This window comes from Anas acuta, chromosome 20, assembly GCF_963932015.1.
Source record: "Anas acuta chromosome 20, bAnaAcu1.1, whole genome shotgun sequence".
NCBI classification, from domain to species: Eukaryota; Metazoa; Chordata; class Aves; order Anseriformes; family Anatidae; genus Anas; species Anas acuta.
Window position 1 is genome coordinate 7,751,914 of NC_088998.1, and position 15,200 is coordinate 7,767,113.

General features: G+C 51.3%; 1 protein-coding gene across 5 annotated transcripts in view; it reads right to left on the reverse strand.

Annotated features, from left to right (window-relative positions):
* Window positions 1-4,577: 4,577 nt before the first annotated feature.
* The window catches only part of FUBP3 (far upstream element binding protein 3), a 39,287-nt gene continuing 28,664 nt past the window's right edge, over window positions 4,578-15,200 (reverse strand). For 4 of the 5 annotated variants that reach the window (XM_068656949.1, XM_068656948.1, XM_068656947.1 and 1 more), the window contains 6 exons: window positions 13,194-13,354; window positions 12,275-12,348; window positions 11,935-12,011; window positions 7,921-7,992; window positions 7,080-7,207; window positions 4,578-5,992 (listed from right to left, as the gene is read on the reverse strand). In XM_068656949.1, the coding sequence (XP_068513050.1) occupies window positions 5,984-5,992; window positions 7,080-7,207; window positions 7,921-7,992; window positions 11,935-12,011; window positions 12,275-12,348; window positions 13,194-13,354 (521 nt within the window). In that variant the 3' untranslated portion in view covers window positions 4,578-5,983. The remainder of the gene's footprint in view (window positions 5,993-7,079; window positions 7,208-7,920; window positions 7,993-11,934; window positions 12,012-12,274; window positions 12,349-13,193; window positions 13,355-15,200) is intronic. The other variant, XM_068656950.1, reaches the window with a different exon arrangement.

Below are 15,200 nucleotides of genomic sequence, written 5' to 3' on the forward strand. Positions count from 1 at the left end.
CCTGTGCCCCCTTTGAGCCGTGCTCTGACTTTGGTTCCCTTTCTCCTCCTGGAGAGCATGAGCAAGGAAGGGGTTGGGGGGTCCCCGAGCAGAGCCAGCCCCTCGGAGGGTCCGGGCATGGTGGGTTCGGTACGGTGAAGCTGTGGCCCCCCGAGCGAGCTCTCCAGCACACAGCGCTGCCGCCCCTCCGAGCCAGGCGGGCTGATTGCGCTGCTCGAAAAAGGAGCTTTAGGGCATTATTTGCCTCCATTTCACTCTGCGGGAGGCCGCGGAGCCGAGAAGGGATGCTGAGTGCTCTCCCCTCCGCTCTCACTTTCTTTCTTGTCTTTTTTTTTTTTTTCCCTTTTGAATTTTTTTTTTTTTTTTTGAGTAGTATTTCCAAGATTATTTTGGCGAGGGGGTCACGGCACACAAAAGCAAACAGGGAAAGGAAGAAAAAAAAAAAAAAACAAACCAACAAACATCCTCGCCTTCCCGGCTGCATCTGACAGCTTCGCGCGGCTCAGGCGGCCTGCAAATGAAACATGATTGTGGCAAATTGCGGCGGTAACTCCTCGCAGCCCCGCGGTGCTGCGGCACGGCCAGCGGGACCGCCGGCGTGGGCGGACGCCTGCCGGCCCCCCCAAAGCAACCCCGGCACGCGAACAGTGAAAACAGCCCCATAAAGCAGCTCTGAGCCAGGGCTGCCCCTCGCCGAATGTGTTGGGGTGAGGCAGGCACAGGGGGGTCCCCCCTGGGTGCTCCCCAGGGTTTCCAGCAAGGCTGTGGGGCTGGGCACAGACCCTACTCGCTCGTCCTCATCCTTGTGGTCTCTGCACCGGGGGTGGATGCTGAAGGGGCTCCCCGTGGATAGAGGTTGGATGGAATGGTGCAGGAGGGAGAGAAGGGGATTTGGTGTGGAGAAGCAGGAAAATTGGCCCCCGTGACAGGGCGTTCACACCCCACTGCTGGGTGTCCTGCGTCCCACCACCACCTCTCCCAAACCCCACAATCACCTCTCCCACATCCCAGCACCTCTCCTATCTCCCACCACCACCACCCGCATCTCCCTCAGCAGCAGCTCCGGCACCAAAGACCCCCGCTGGCCCCCACACCACCACACCGGCCCGGCTCGGGCAGGGCAGGGCGAGCAGCCCCAGGGGAGTGGGCACGAATTTGGGGACCCCACGGCTCCCTCCTGCCCCTCCGCCAGGAGGAACCAGGCCGGCCATGAAGCTCCAGGCCTGCTGTACCCATACTGGCCGGTCCCAAATGGGATTCAGGAGCAGTGAGCAGGGGACAGGAGGGGCAGGAGCCGTGTGTGGGTGCCCAGCACAAGGCCTGCAGCAGGCGCCATCGCAGGCCTCAAGGCCTCCCATGGCTCCCGGCCTTTGCCAGCCCCGCTTCTCCACAGCACAAACAGCACCAAAACCCCGGCCCCGGCCTGCTCGGGGGCGGCCAAGTTTAATATTCCCCTGCCGATGGCCCCGACAAGGAGCCCCGCCGCTCGGTGGGCACGGCCGTGGCTGAGTGACGGCCCGCACAAAGGGAAGGCACCGTCTAATCCCCCCGGGCCCGCGGCACCTGCACCCCGGCCCGGCCGGGATTAGAGGGCAGCGAGCCGGCCTCTGCAGAGATCAGAGGCTCCTTTAGAGCGGCCTTGAAATAGGATTTCCTCAAGTGATAAGGGGAAGGGTGGGAAGATGAGCTGGGGCTGCCGGTACCTGCCCCCCTCCGCCCCGTGATGCTCTTTTGGGGTTGCCTCCCTCAAGCCCCATGCCCCAGGCCTGGAGGGATTTGGGGGCACCCGTCCCCGATGCCCTGGGGGTGAATTATTGCTCCCTGGCTGCCTGCCCCATCCCCAGACCCCACCGAGGTGCTGTGGGATGGGATGGGGGCTCGGCCCCTGCCCCACTCGCTGCCTGTGGTCCCTTTTTTTATTTTCCAGCCCTGGCAGAGCAGAGAAATGCCCCATATGTGACAGGGGGAGCACAGGGGGCTGCTCACCCCCACTGAGCCGAGCGGCCTCTGCCACGTCTGGGCAAAAAATATCCACGGCAGCCACGGTGGCAAGGCCGAAGAGCTCATTACAGTAAATAAAACCCATGCGGTGCTCCATGGGATGCACCAACACCATTTCGGCACGAGGACTCCATCAGTTCTGAGCCCCCCGCATGTGCCGCAGCCCCAAAAATCCCCTGGAAAACGACCCCGGATTCAGGAACCCCGTGTTCTCGCAGGGCAGGTGAGGCTGTGAACATCCACGTCGTGCCAAAAAGCCACGAGCTCTCCCCACCCACCTTACTGTAAATACAGCGGTACTCAAAAACACGCCATGAAATATTTAGTAGCCAGGAAAAAAAAATAAAAAAATAAAGTCCCCGTGCCCGCTCGTCTCTTTTCAATGATCACTCGGGTTTAACTTGCAACGGCCATAATGCAGTTTGTTCTGAAATCATGCAAAATTAAAGAAAGTATTTTAGGCTGCCTTGAAGCCTCCCCTCTGCTCCCGAAATAGCCCGTGCCCGTTCAGGCACCGAATATAGAGCCCGGGAGGGCGGCGGGGTGATCGTTAACCTGATGAGATGCTACGTGCTGTGCTTTTTCGGGCTGCTGCTCGGAGATGCGTTGCAGGATTGCAATAAATGTCCGTGTGGAAGGAGCTGGTGAGCACGGCAGGGGACGCACCGAGAGAAACAAGGCCCCGAGCGCGGCTCCCGGAGGGGCTGAAGCCTCGGAGAGGGTGTGCGGTGAGGGAAGGGGGGCTGCCCGTAAACGACAGGGAAAATTGGGAGCCAGTGAGCCAGGGTGGGTTCGGATGGGGCTGGGGACCGCTGCTGGGCACTCACCTGGGGTCTCCTCCAGCTCTGGCTCCTGGCCCCAAATCCCACAGCGGGGTGCAGGGCGCTCCCTGGGCCTCCTCGCCGCAGCCTCCTCAGCCCCAGGCCTGACCTCCACCAGGAGGCAACCCCACGCTGATTCCCACCCCAAAAAAAAAAAAAGAAGAATTAAGTCAATCTGTGCTTAAACCCGCTTTATTTTGAGGTTTCAACCTGCCCAAAGCTGAGCAGAGACTCGGTTCCTCTCCTGGAGGCACCGCAGCAGCTTCTGGGCAGCAAACCACACCTGAACCACAGGACCTGAGCAGGTACCTACAGCCCCCAGAGCAGCACCAGGGGGGGATTTACCACAACCCCGGCCCCCAGGACACCCCACAGGGCTGGAGGAACCCAGCACAGGGCCCCTGGCTCTGCGGGAGGTGCCAGGGCAGCCGCCAGCCCCTGCCCTACAAGCAGGAGCCGTGTTGGTAGCAGCGGGGCAGTTCAATGGCTGCGGCCCCTCTGCCCCGAGCGGGCAGCAATAATGGAAAACAAATTGCTGAACTTGGGAACATTTCAAGCACTTTAGCCTGCCAGGACACCAGACTGCTGATGAAAACCCAGCTTTGCAGGCACCATCTTAATGACAGGCCAAATTTCAAAGGCTTGCAAACTATTTTCTTTTGCTGCCCCACCCCCTCAATAAAAGGTTGCATCAGAAAGAGATATTTCCATAATTTATAGTATGGGTATTTCACTGGGGAGACTCACTAATCTGTACTTACAGATACATTTAAGAAAATGCATCCTCCCACAATCCTGTGCCATTTACGACTATTGGCACAATCTGTAATACTCAGTCTTCAATTAAGGGACACCTTAGGGTTCATTATCACACAATTGCTCCCTGTGAACCATGCCAAATGCTGTTTTGGCACAGAGCTTGGAAGATGAATTAGAAGGAAGTCTTCTCGGTAATGCCCGCTCCCAATTCCCATCAGCAGCCTTTATGCCCTCCTCTAGCCATTTTTTCCCCCCTCTCCCCTCTTTCCAAGTGGCTTTTACTATCCCATCTTTCACTGTCTCTCTTTGATTCTCTGGAGGTATATTTAGAGATGCTACATCTCCTTTTCTTCCGGCTCTCAACATGCCTCCCACTCCCTGCTTTGCAGATGGGATCTTCTTTCCTCCCTCCCTTCCCCCGGCTGTAAACTCTCCGCTACAGCTGTCTGGGTAACAGCGGCAGAGCTCTTTTGGGTGGTGGAGCACAAACCTCGCGTTTTACAAGGCAGGGCAGAGCCGCCAGCAGCTTTGGCCTGGTTACAGCCCGAAGTCACCGCGCTCTCTGCCTCTCCCCATCGGCCCCGCGCTGCTCTGCTGATCCCATCCAAAGGGTGCCCGGCGAGCCCCAGGCACAAGGAACCAAAGCTGTGGAAGAGCAACAAGTTCAGGGTGTTGAAACCAGGGGCTGAGCCTCCTTGACAAGTGATAAAACACTTCTGCAGCCGCAGATTGAGTCTCCGTGCCCGCTTATAGAAAACTTCCCTTTATTAAAATTGATCTTTTGGGCCCGGACGGCTCCAGTTCCAGCACCTGACTGGGGAAACGCTGAATGTGGTGGTGCCAAAAGGCACTTTGATGTGACAGGAATGGGGTCGCACGGGAATTAAGGCTCGCGGTTGAGGTAACGGAGTCATCCCCAAGTCCTCACGCGAGCCCCGGGCGGCAGCGGGGAGCTCGGTGCGCAGAGAGGGAGCGAACGGAGAGAAAGAGACGGGAGATACTTCACCCACAAGACACCTTGTGGGAATTTTATTATATAGAGTGTAAAATGCAACTGTCAGTCAAATAAAAAGAACACTTCTTTTTCTTTTTAAACACCATGCTCAACATTATCCAATTGCGTTTTCTTTATAGTTAGACATTTCAAGCATAAGGAAAAATAAGGAAAGAACCCAAGAACAGTAACTTCAGTACATTTCAAAACGGAATGTCCCGCAGGGCAATTAAAAAGGCAAGAAAAAATAGCTTCAATTCCGTTTTTTCCTTTAAAAATACACTGTTATCTGTACAAGAAACACTACAGTAAACATTGGAAATCATATTATCCCTTTTATTAAATCAAAATTATTTAGCGCATACTGTGGTTAATACTAGATTCATTTATTTCTCTAGGTAATTTGACAAATATTAGATAAGAAAATATTTAAAAGAAATGAAAAAGCAAAAAACACCTTGGAATTAAAAAATAGTTACTACCTTTTATATGGTTTTATGTTCCACAGTGTTTGTTAAAAGGTACTAATAGCAGGTTCATTTTAATATTAAAAATAACAGTATTTATATTTCTGAGAGCATAGAGGAAGGTCTTTTTCTTTTTTTTTTTTCTTTTTTTTTTTAAACAAGCTTGGAGGTCTTAGATACATAAATGCAACTAGCAATGGAGACATGAAAAAATGTATTGCTAAAAAATTAACACGTTTTTATATTACCCCTTTAGACTCTAGAAATTATACAAACCCTACAAAATGCCCCCCCGCCCATAACTTGTCTGACAGTAAAACAGTAACTGTCTCAATACAGAATTCACATAATTAATTACAATACATATCATAGTTCAGTTTTTTTAAAAAATGCAATAAAATCAAAGACAGCCAAGATACAAGAAATTAGAAGTAAAACATTTAATGAATTTACATATTTAAGAATATTTAAATACTGTTTAAAATTTTTTTTCTTTTTTAGGATTTGTTACATACCACCTAAGACTTCCAAGCCACTCTTTCTGTTGCAACAGAAAAGATCGAAAATTAAAAGGAAAAAAAAAAAACACACAAAAAAACACATGTTGAAATGTCACAGCTCTGGGGTGCGTTTTGGTGCCTGCAAATTCTCTGGCTTCTCTCCAAAAAGAATCCCGGAGGTTGTTTGTTTTTTTTTTTTTTTTTTGCTGTTTTCTTTTTTACAAATTTAGAAACAGAATTACCAGCATGTCCATAAGTTTAGTACATTACTAATTGTTCCTGATTCTTAGAAAAGTTCAGTATAGATTATCCTACAGCTAGTGTTTCACAAACAAACAGAAAAGTCTTCATCAAAATGTTGCAAATCTAGAAACCTCTGTTACAAAAAGGTTTTCTTCCACAATGATTCCAAGAAAAAAAAATTGCCACGAGGACCTTGTTCTACTGCTCCTAGAGAGAGAGAGGGGGGAAATAAAGGAAAAGTTACTCGGCGGCGGCAAATTCTTACAGCTGCCTAACCCTCCTCCCCCGACACGCACACAGGTCTCTCCGTCCCCGTTGCAGCAGGGCAGGCTATAACCTCAACCCATGCTCCGAAACCGCTATCGCGGAGCTCTCTGCCCTACCGCCTGCCTTCCCTGAGCTCTCCTTCCAGGAGCTCGTGCCTTTTATTGAACAACATCTCCCTTCTCTAGAGGCTCGGTCTTTGCGAGAGCGATGAAGAGAACTCCCCTTTTATCACCACTTCTGGGTCACACTTCACCGGCGCCCGCGGCAAGCGCCGATGCCGCACCCGTCTTGCGCTGCTCGACCCCGGCGGCGCGGGGCTGGGGATGACAGCGGGGAAGGCTCCCCCGTGCCTCCCGTACCCAGAGCTGCTGGCTCTGAGGAGCCAGAGGGAAGGCACGACTCAGTGGGGAGAAGCGTCTGACCCCGCTAAGGTGCCTGTGGTTTGCTCGTGCTTTTTGCCAAACGCTTAGATGCTCACTCTGCAAACCCGGGCACGCAGGAAAGCCCTGAATTCATCAGGATAAATCCCACAAAAAAACTCTCCAGTGCTCTGAAGGACAGGTGAGGCAACGTTTTTCTTGGCAGCTGGTTAATCCAAATTGTTTTTCCCCAATAGTTTTCCCCTCCTTTTCAGGGCAGGTACTCCCCAGGCAAGCACGCTGCTCCTACCCTAGCACAAAGCTTGCAAGAGAAACGGCGAAGTCGGCAGGATGGAGCAGTGTCACACTGCCTGGATCCATCATTCACTTTACCTAAATTCCCTAAAGCCACAAAACAGCTTGGGGATTATGAGGAAAGTCCCCAGGAAAACAAACAAGCAACCCCTTGGTTATCCCCCCAAAAAAACACCCTGTCCAGGCAGATTAGACTCTGGTGTTGAGGTAACAGGACGGTAGCAATCAATAGCAACGAGCAATTTTTCAGTTCCTCGGCCACAAAATACCTCCTTGCTTTGCCACAGGAACCCAACACCCCCCCAATTCCCCAAGGGGAGCAGCAGCGGGGTTCGGGGAACACGAATACAGACCTGGCTGTGGGCCTGAGCCTGCCCTAGTGTCTGCCCGTAGTAGGCAGCCTGCTGTCTGTAATACTCTGCCCAAGCCATCGTGTAGTCCGGCTGGGAACTTGCCTGAGAAGCAGCGCTGGCAGCATGACCTGGAGGGGAAAAAAAAAAAGGGGGAAAAAAAGGGAGAGATGAGCAATTCGGCAAGCTCAGGGTTAGGGTCTCCTCCTGCAAAGCTCAAAGAACAGCCAGCCCCCTTCCGACAGCTGCAGAGCCCTGAAAGAGCGACGCCGGGAGCTGCTGTTTGGATGCGACAGGACAGGCTTTACGCTGGCTGGCGAGTGACAAGCCAAGAGCAGGCAGAAAGCGTTAAAAAACCCTTCCCACGGCTGCCGGGACAGTCTGACGGCCTGCACCGCTCATCCATGGCCCGGAGGCTCCAGCAGCAAGGTGGCAAATGCAGATCCAGAAGCCGGAGCCACGCGCCTCGTAACGGAGCAGAGAAAGGCAGGCTCAGGGTTTTCCCCCACACCTCTGCGTGGAGTTTTCCTGCCTCCTGACAAGCCACCTTCACCTTTCTGGGGTTTGTGAGCATCAGTGCTCAGCGTATGCTAAATCCCCGAGACAAGCCAAGTGCCAGCGTGGACATGGGGGCTCCTGAGGGCCGCAGCTCAGCGGGAGCACCCAGCAGCAGGCAACACGACAGAGAGCTTCCAGCCAAAGAACTACATGCACCATCACCAGCAGGAGGGACCAGAGGGGGTTTGCAGGGGACTGGAAGCTGGTAACGCCAGGGGACGGAGATGCAAGTCGTTGAATTAGTTAAATCTGTTTCGCTCATCTCCAGGAACCCTGTTTCACTCACTCTGTTTTTTGTAATACTCCTCCCATGCTTTGCTGTAATCGGGATGGCTGTTCTGCTGCTGGCTCTGTTGGCCTGTGCAAAGATGACAACAAGGGGCACGTCAATATGGAACAGGTGACAGTTTCCAGCCAGTGACATCTGCTTCTCCACTAGACAGGCCCTGGCTCTACCTGAATTGCCCAGACTCCACGCTTCAGCTTCCACATTTCCGCAGTGTTGGGCGCCCTCAGTTCAGGGAAAGCCAAAGAAAAACTCCAGCTCCTGATTTCGTCTCACCTGTGCGTCACTGAAGTGCCTTAAGCCTAATTCCACCCCTCTCCTCTGCCCCGCTGGGACTCACTCAAGCCATAACACACCGACTGGGAGCTGCTGGGTTTGCACGTGGACCACCCGAGGCTCTAAGCCCACTCCCATCTAGCACAAGGACAGCACAGCTCAAACCCCTGAGATCCTGGCCCCTCAGCCTCCAGCCACTGAGGAAACGGCTGCATTTTGAGCCATCTCTTGTTTTTTTTGGGGTCTGCATCCTTCCCCTGTGCTCCTGAAGGTGGAGCATGTCCAAGGAGCCCAGGTGGGCAGTGCCCATCTGCACCACAAGGCTGTGTGAGCCTGCAGCTCGCTGCCTGCCCCAGTGCAGATCTCTGCGGTAGCCACACGGCTCCTGGCTTAGTCCTGCAGGAGCAGAGGGGCCACGAACTCTGCACAAAGCCCCGGCAGTGCCGAGGGCTGGGGGGAGCTGCCACAAACACACCAGCAGCCGTGAAACCCAGCACGGGCTGGGGCACTGAGCTGAGACCTGCACGGGCAGACCACGCAGACCCCAAAACCTCAGAGAAAGGGGGGAAGGGTCCCCTCTTTCCCACACCAAGACGCCTTCAATCCAGCACGTCCCGGTGTCGAAGGGGAGCATCCAACCTGCTGGCTGCAGGGGCAGGGAGCTTGTGCTCCCTTAGAGCAAAGGGCCCCCAGCAAGCCCAAATAAACCTGAACGGAAAACACGGCGGTTAAAAAACTGCAAAGAAAGGCAAGTGCAAGCCACTAGGCGCAGGGATGGCAGCAAGGAAGGGGAGAGAGGTGGAGGGAGCTCTTCCAGCCCGGCTGAGCGCCCCTGCTGCATCCCCAGCGCGGCCGAAGGAGGGCTTTGAAGTGGGGGGCAGGGGGGAACACAACACTGCGAGCGTGGTGGGTGGAGGGAACAGGGCAGCAGTGTCCTGTCCGGGGGCATAAAAGCGGGTTAAAAGACTTGACCAACGCTACAAGTCAGGACCTTTGCTGGCAGAGGTCAAGGCTGCCTCAACTGTCCACCTGCTAATGCCGACAAAGGGCCTCCTTCAATGCCTTTTCTTCTGGGAGAATTACAGTCCGCAGCAGGCTGAAAGGACACGCAGCTAAATGCGCTTCACGGCCAAGCGTTTCCCCGGCCAGTTAATTTATTTAAGATGGGGGAAGTAATTAAAATCTAAATACATGTGTAGGGGGTGGGGGCCTGCCCCTCCTCCCACAAGGAGGGCACTCTCGGATCTGGCCCTCGGAGCCGGGGACGGCTCAGCCCGCGCTTTGATGGGCTGGAGGAGCCACGAACACGGGCTGCAGCGCTTGGTTTCCTACAGGCAGGGAGGGGAACCCTTCCTGAGGCTGTTTTTGAATTAAAACTTAAAGGGTAAAACCAGGAATTCACCCAGTTTCTGATAATAATACTCCTGTGCTGTTGTGGGCTCCACCTGGTCGCGCTGGGAGCTGCAGCAGGAGCGAGCGGTGAGGTTTGCATGGGGCACTGCCTTACCCCGTCTGTCCTCTCCTTACCGGGACTGCCTGGCTACAAACAGGAGCGTGGAGGATCCTAATGGACATAGAACTAGAGAACTGATCTTCTTTCATCAGGTTCAACAGCAGAAATAAGACATCTGTCCCCAAATCACATCCTCATGATGCGAAACCCAGCACAGGGGCAGGATCACTGAAGGCAGACCCTTGGGAACCACAGGGACCCGACAAACTCCCTGCAAAGTGCTTGCTGTCGGGATGCAAGCTGCACTATTGGGGGGAAAATCAAAGGTCTGGGCTTCTTCGATTAATTACCAAACTCTAAAGCCAGAGGATGTGAGCATGAGGACAAGGCTGTGTTAGAGAAGGGGAGATTTTTCTCCCAGTGGCAGGTGGGCAGGGTAAGAGAACGTCTGGGGGAGACAAGGAAGAGGGGAAGTTACTCAGGTGAGTTTCTAGACACCTCTCAAAGCAGTTAGCAAAGCACGTTTCATAGGCATTTATTCAAAGGTTTAAGTAAAGACAAAAACTACATCTTTTTGTAGGGCTTTCCCTGTCCTACTGACTGCTCTGCTGGTGCAGGAGCAGGCTGATTCCTCGAGCTCAGGAAAGCCCAGCGCTCTGGGGATTGCACAGGAATGGATTTAAAAAAAACATTTCTTCCTGTAAAACAAGCTACTGGGAAAATTCTGCTCTTTAGTACTGTACTATTCCACTCCTGTACAAAAAAAAAATCCTTTCAAGCCTGCCACTGCATTTTGCTGTCTCAAAACCAAGCTACTGACTTTTTACATATCCCTAGAGCTCTACGGAAAAATTATGATTTTTTTAGACTAGGATTTCTGAGGAGCCGAAGCCCTCTCCCAAAGCATTTTTCAGAGCTTAATGCCAAGTCCCTGGTCCCATGCAGGGTTTCTGTGTCCAGCTGTAGCACACTAGAAATGCACCAACATGAAGAATGCACCAACATGAAGAATGCACCATTGAGGATTTCCAGATTTCAGATATGCACAATTTCATCAACAATAAATGTGATCAATGCCATAGGGAATCACAAAGGCAATCGCTGGTGGCATTCCCCCAACACTTCCTCCATCCCAGGTACCTCAAACAGGGGGAATTCAGACTGAAGATAATAATCTACTCCAATGCTAAACCAGCCACAGCACCTGTCTTTAAAACCCTTTACAATTAAGCTTACCACCCAACCCTTATCCCCAGCTTTTTTGGTGCTAGCTTTTGTTTTCACAGGAAAGATTCTTATTTCCTGAAAAACTGTGATTAAAAAAACCACTCTGTTGGGCATTACTGCCCATCACACGACCTTTGAGATTAACAAACAGACTACAAACCTGCTCTGCTTAGGACAAACCATTGCTGTGGTAGTTGAAGACAGGACGATGCAGTTACCAACACCACTACCAGCGTTACTTCAGTTATTCTGAAATGGGGAACTTCCATTCCAACCTGCTGAATTTTGACTGAACGGTTTGGGGAAAAAACGGATACCTTGAACCCTGAAGACACTTTGCTCCTGCCAGCCAGGAACAGAAAGCCCAACGGCAGAGATGATCTGGACTCAGTTCCTGAACTCACGACTACCAACCAACATTTCTGCACCGTTATTTTCGTTTGAAAGCTGGTTATGTTCTGGGGATTCAGCACTGTGGAGGCTGAGCAGTTCCCATCAGCTCCCAAAAGGAGATAGAGAGGACACTGATACAGTCAGTGTGGATAAAGCAGGGCAACAGCCACACTTAACCTCTTCTCCATTTTCTGCACCTACTTCCCAGTCTTTCCATCAGACTGGGAGCTGGAGAAGAGTTCATAAGGAGCACATTCAAAAAAATAATCAAGAATCCATACGGTCAAGAGCACAGAGATGGGAGGGCTCACCATCATATGTGGTGTGCCTGCTGGCAAGTGCTTGCTCAGAGAATCCTGGCAGGAGAAAACCTAAAAGAGATTTTATTTTTTGCTAGAGAGGAACAAACAGCAAGGACTAAGTTTCTACACAAAAAGAGCAGCAATAAGCAGTTAAGCGCACAAAAAACATTACTGTTTTTGATGGACTTTGGCTTATTCTGAGCTCTAACACCACAGCACACCTCCACATACCTCCTTCACTCAGGAATTCATTTTGCTGTTATCACAGAAGTGGTCTTACGGATGAACCTACATTTAGTGGGCGTGAAGTGGCAATTGCAAATGGGCATCAACCCTTCTCAAACCCAGGTCCTAAACACTTACTTGGGACTTGCTGTCCAGGCTGCTGCCACGTCTGGTAGGTACTGCCCCAACCCTGTGTCATAAACGCCTGAGGACCACTGCAGAGGACAAAAAGGCATGCTGAAGTAGACAGTAACACACTTCACAGGTCATATGCATGAAACTGGCTGGAGAAACAAAATTATTTGTAGTCAGCAACTGCTGAACGAACAGGCGAACAAGGGAACAAAAGGAAACGTGTAGATGTTAACAGCTAACTGTGTGGGTGTTGGTCTGTTCGTGAAGCCAAGGTGAGGACACTTGCTTTTACAGCTCCCAGCCATTCCCCACAACCCACCCGTGACGAGATGGAGAAGCTTACTTTTGATGAGGTGTAGCGGGTGCTTGGCTGAACGGGCTTTGACCAAATCCTCCAGGTCCACCCATGCTGGTACCCTGTCATGGAATCCACAAATACTTAATGCCAGCTCTAAGCAGAGGGTGAAGGTAACTAGTATGAGCAGTAAGAAAGGGGAGAAAACAGCCTGGAACATGTTCCATTAAACCCAAGCACCTGAAAGAAGTGACTGATCCTCCAAGGACGCAGTTCTCAGGACTGTCAGCACACTCCAGGAGCTCAGCTTCAAAAGCAGCTCTGGCCAGCCACAAAGGGGCTAACAGGACTATGGAACAGATAGAAGTTTTCCTCTGAATAGCTTGGATCCTGAGGTTGGTATCAAGCTGCCTCAAGTAATTCAGCACAGAGGTTGTTTTTCAGTTCTGTTCCCCACTTCAGTATTCTCCTTACTTTCTTTTAACAAGTCTCCCCCTCCAGCAGTACTCCAGCCTAACATTATTAAGCTTCAATACCACAGTGCTGTGTTAAGTGGACAATAAAAGTCATCCTGGATTTACTGGAGCAAGGGGTTCAGTGTTACTTTCAGGGTGGTGATGCCAGGACTGTGCCATTTTCACACAGTAACACTATTGTCTTCCCTTCAAAATCCCATTTGCCAGCCTTCTTATCCCTTATTACAGTTGATTTTCCCTCTCATACAGCTGCCCACTATACTCAGTGTCAGCAAACAGTTCGATCCTCCTCTGGGACCACAGCAAAAAATTAGTCCAATGGATGCTTGAGGACCAAAGTTCAACATAGCTGTTAATGAGCAAATGGTTCTGAAGCTAAATAATGTAAGCGTGTGCATTCTGTGCCATCCTGCAAGTCCAGGCCTACATGTACCTAACAGTGAAGAAACCACTTCTGAAAGAGACAGACCAAGATGAGAGATGCAACTTACACCAACTTTCTCGTCTATGAGATGTCTAGCGAGTTCAATTTGCTGGGGAACTCCTCTGATTGTGAATATTCGTACACCGGGGTCTGTGTTGGGAGGTGGGTTTCTCTGGAGCTCCACGTGGGCCCCCGACTGTTGATTTATGCTCTTGATGTTCTCGCCACCTGAAGAAAAGGAAATCAAGACAAAGGGTTTCAGCAAGTCCTTCCATAAAAGCAGAAAACGAGACTCTGGGAAAGAGGATATGGTTTCAGCTACCTTCTGTGTGCCTCCAGCAAGGCGGGCTGGGGGTGGCAGCAGTGTAAGCAGCCACATCACCTGAGCTCATGTCGCTTCTTCCTGCTACCTCGTAAGCATGACCCAAAACCATGAGCTATTGAAATGCCTTCTAGGGCACTGATGGTGCTGTTTTAAGAACACACCATCTTCCTGCATGCACACTGCAAGGCTCCCAGCAAGACAAAAAGCAACCAGCCACACACCTTGTAGCTTAAAACCAAAGAAAAGCTATCTCAGTGTGCTGTTCAATAGCTTATTCCCTGAGAAACCTCTGCTCAGCGTGCTTCCTAGGCACAACACAGCACACACAGCCCTCCACGGAGCAGGACTCCAAGCTGTCTTCCATGATCTCAGAGGCAGTTGTGCATGCAGTGACCACGTCTGGCTATTTTGCCATCTGGATACACCAGAGCACCCGAGTGCTTCGAGCAGGATGCTCTGGGGCCAGCCAAAGAGATCTGATTTCCTGAAGACCTGCTAGGTCCCAGTCTCTTAATGAAATTTGCTTAACAAAAGCTTCAGCCAACATTACAATGGTTCAATTCTTCTTTTGGAAGCTCACACAACTTACAGACCAGCTCCACTCGACTGGAGAAATTAAAGGGTACGGGGAAGGAAGGGAGTTTACAAATCCTAAATCACAAACCAAAATCAGCAGCTAAAAGGACACGCAGCAAGCACAGTAAAGCAACCAGAGATTTTTGTTCACTTTTAATTAAAAAGCCTCCAAAACCCTCCTCAATTTTGCTCGCATTTCCATCTCTATACATCCAGCACAACTTCAAAACAAACTGTGGATGTCGCAGACACTTGTTCGGTTCATTGTAATGGACTCGTGACCTTTTTAACATTTTAAAGCCTTTCTGGGGAAGGGAGGAGGAAAGCTTGCCAAAGGGCAATTAACTCTTTCCAAATGAATTTTAGAAGATGCATTTAACAAAAGATAGTCGTGTCACACCCCTGGGCAGACAACAGGGATTGTACTGCATAGCCGAAATCGAAGCCACTCATTTTCAGCCACACAAGGGAAAGCCGTAAGATGGAGCTGACAGTCCAAGAAGTTTTTTTTTATTCAATGTTTTTATCTGATGCAGATTTGTATCAAGTCCTTGTTTTTACATATTAAGGTGAGATCTGAGTCAACAGCCACTTCCCGTGCTTAATGAAAGCACAGGAGCCAACACGCTATGGATCATGAAGGAGAGGGAGAACTTTTTGTGGGGACAGAAGCATAAACACAGGCTGCTGCGTGCACAGCTGACTACCCTGCTCCTTCCAAAAGCAGACAAATTTGAAGCATTCTCACCAGACTGGAAGCGAGAATATAGATTTCATTTCTCCACTTAGCATTCAGCACCAAGCTGGGAGTTGTTGGGGCTGTTTCCACATCAGCTCCCTCCAGGGCAGCGCTGAAGGATCACGTCCCTTTATTTTTGGGGTTTGCTGAGAGGCCCCAAGCTCCTACCTGCAGCACCAGGACTCGGTCTCCTTTTCCTCCTCGCCCTTTGGAGCCTGCCGCATGCCAAAGCGCCCCCCTCCCATCCGAGCTTTCCTAACTCGGCCTTGAGCATGCAGATGAAGTGACACGGCCAAGAGGATGCCGTGTGGTGCCCGAAGGAGTTCACCTTCCCTCTTGACGGGGTGACCCGCTGGGCACATGGTGGCTGTCTATAGCTGCATTCAGCAGCCCTCTCCATTCTTCTACCTGATGGGGGGCAGAAGCGATCCGAG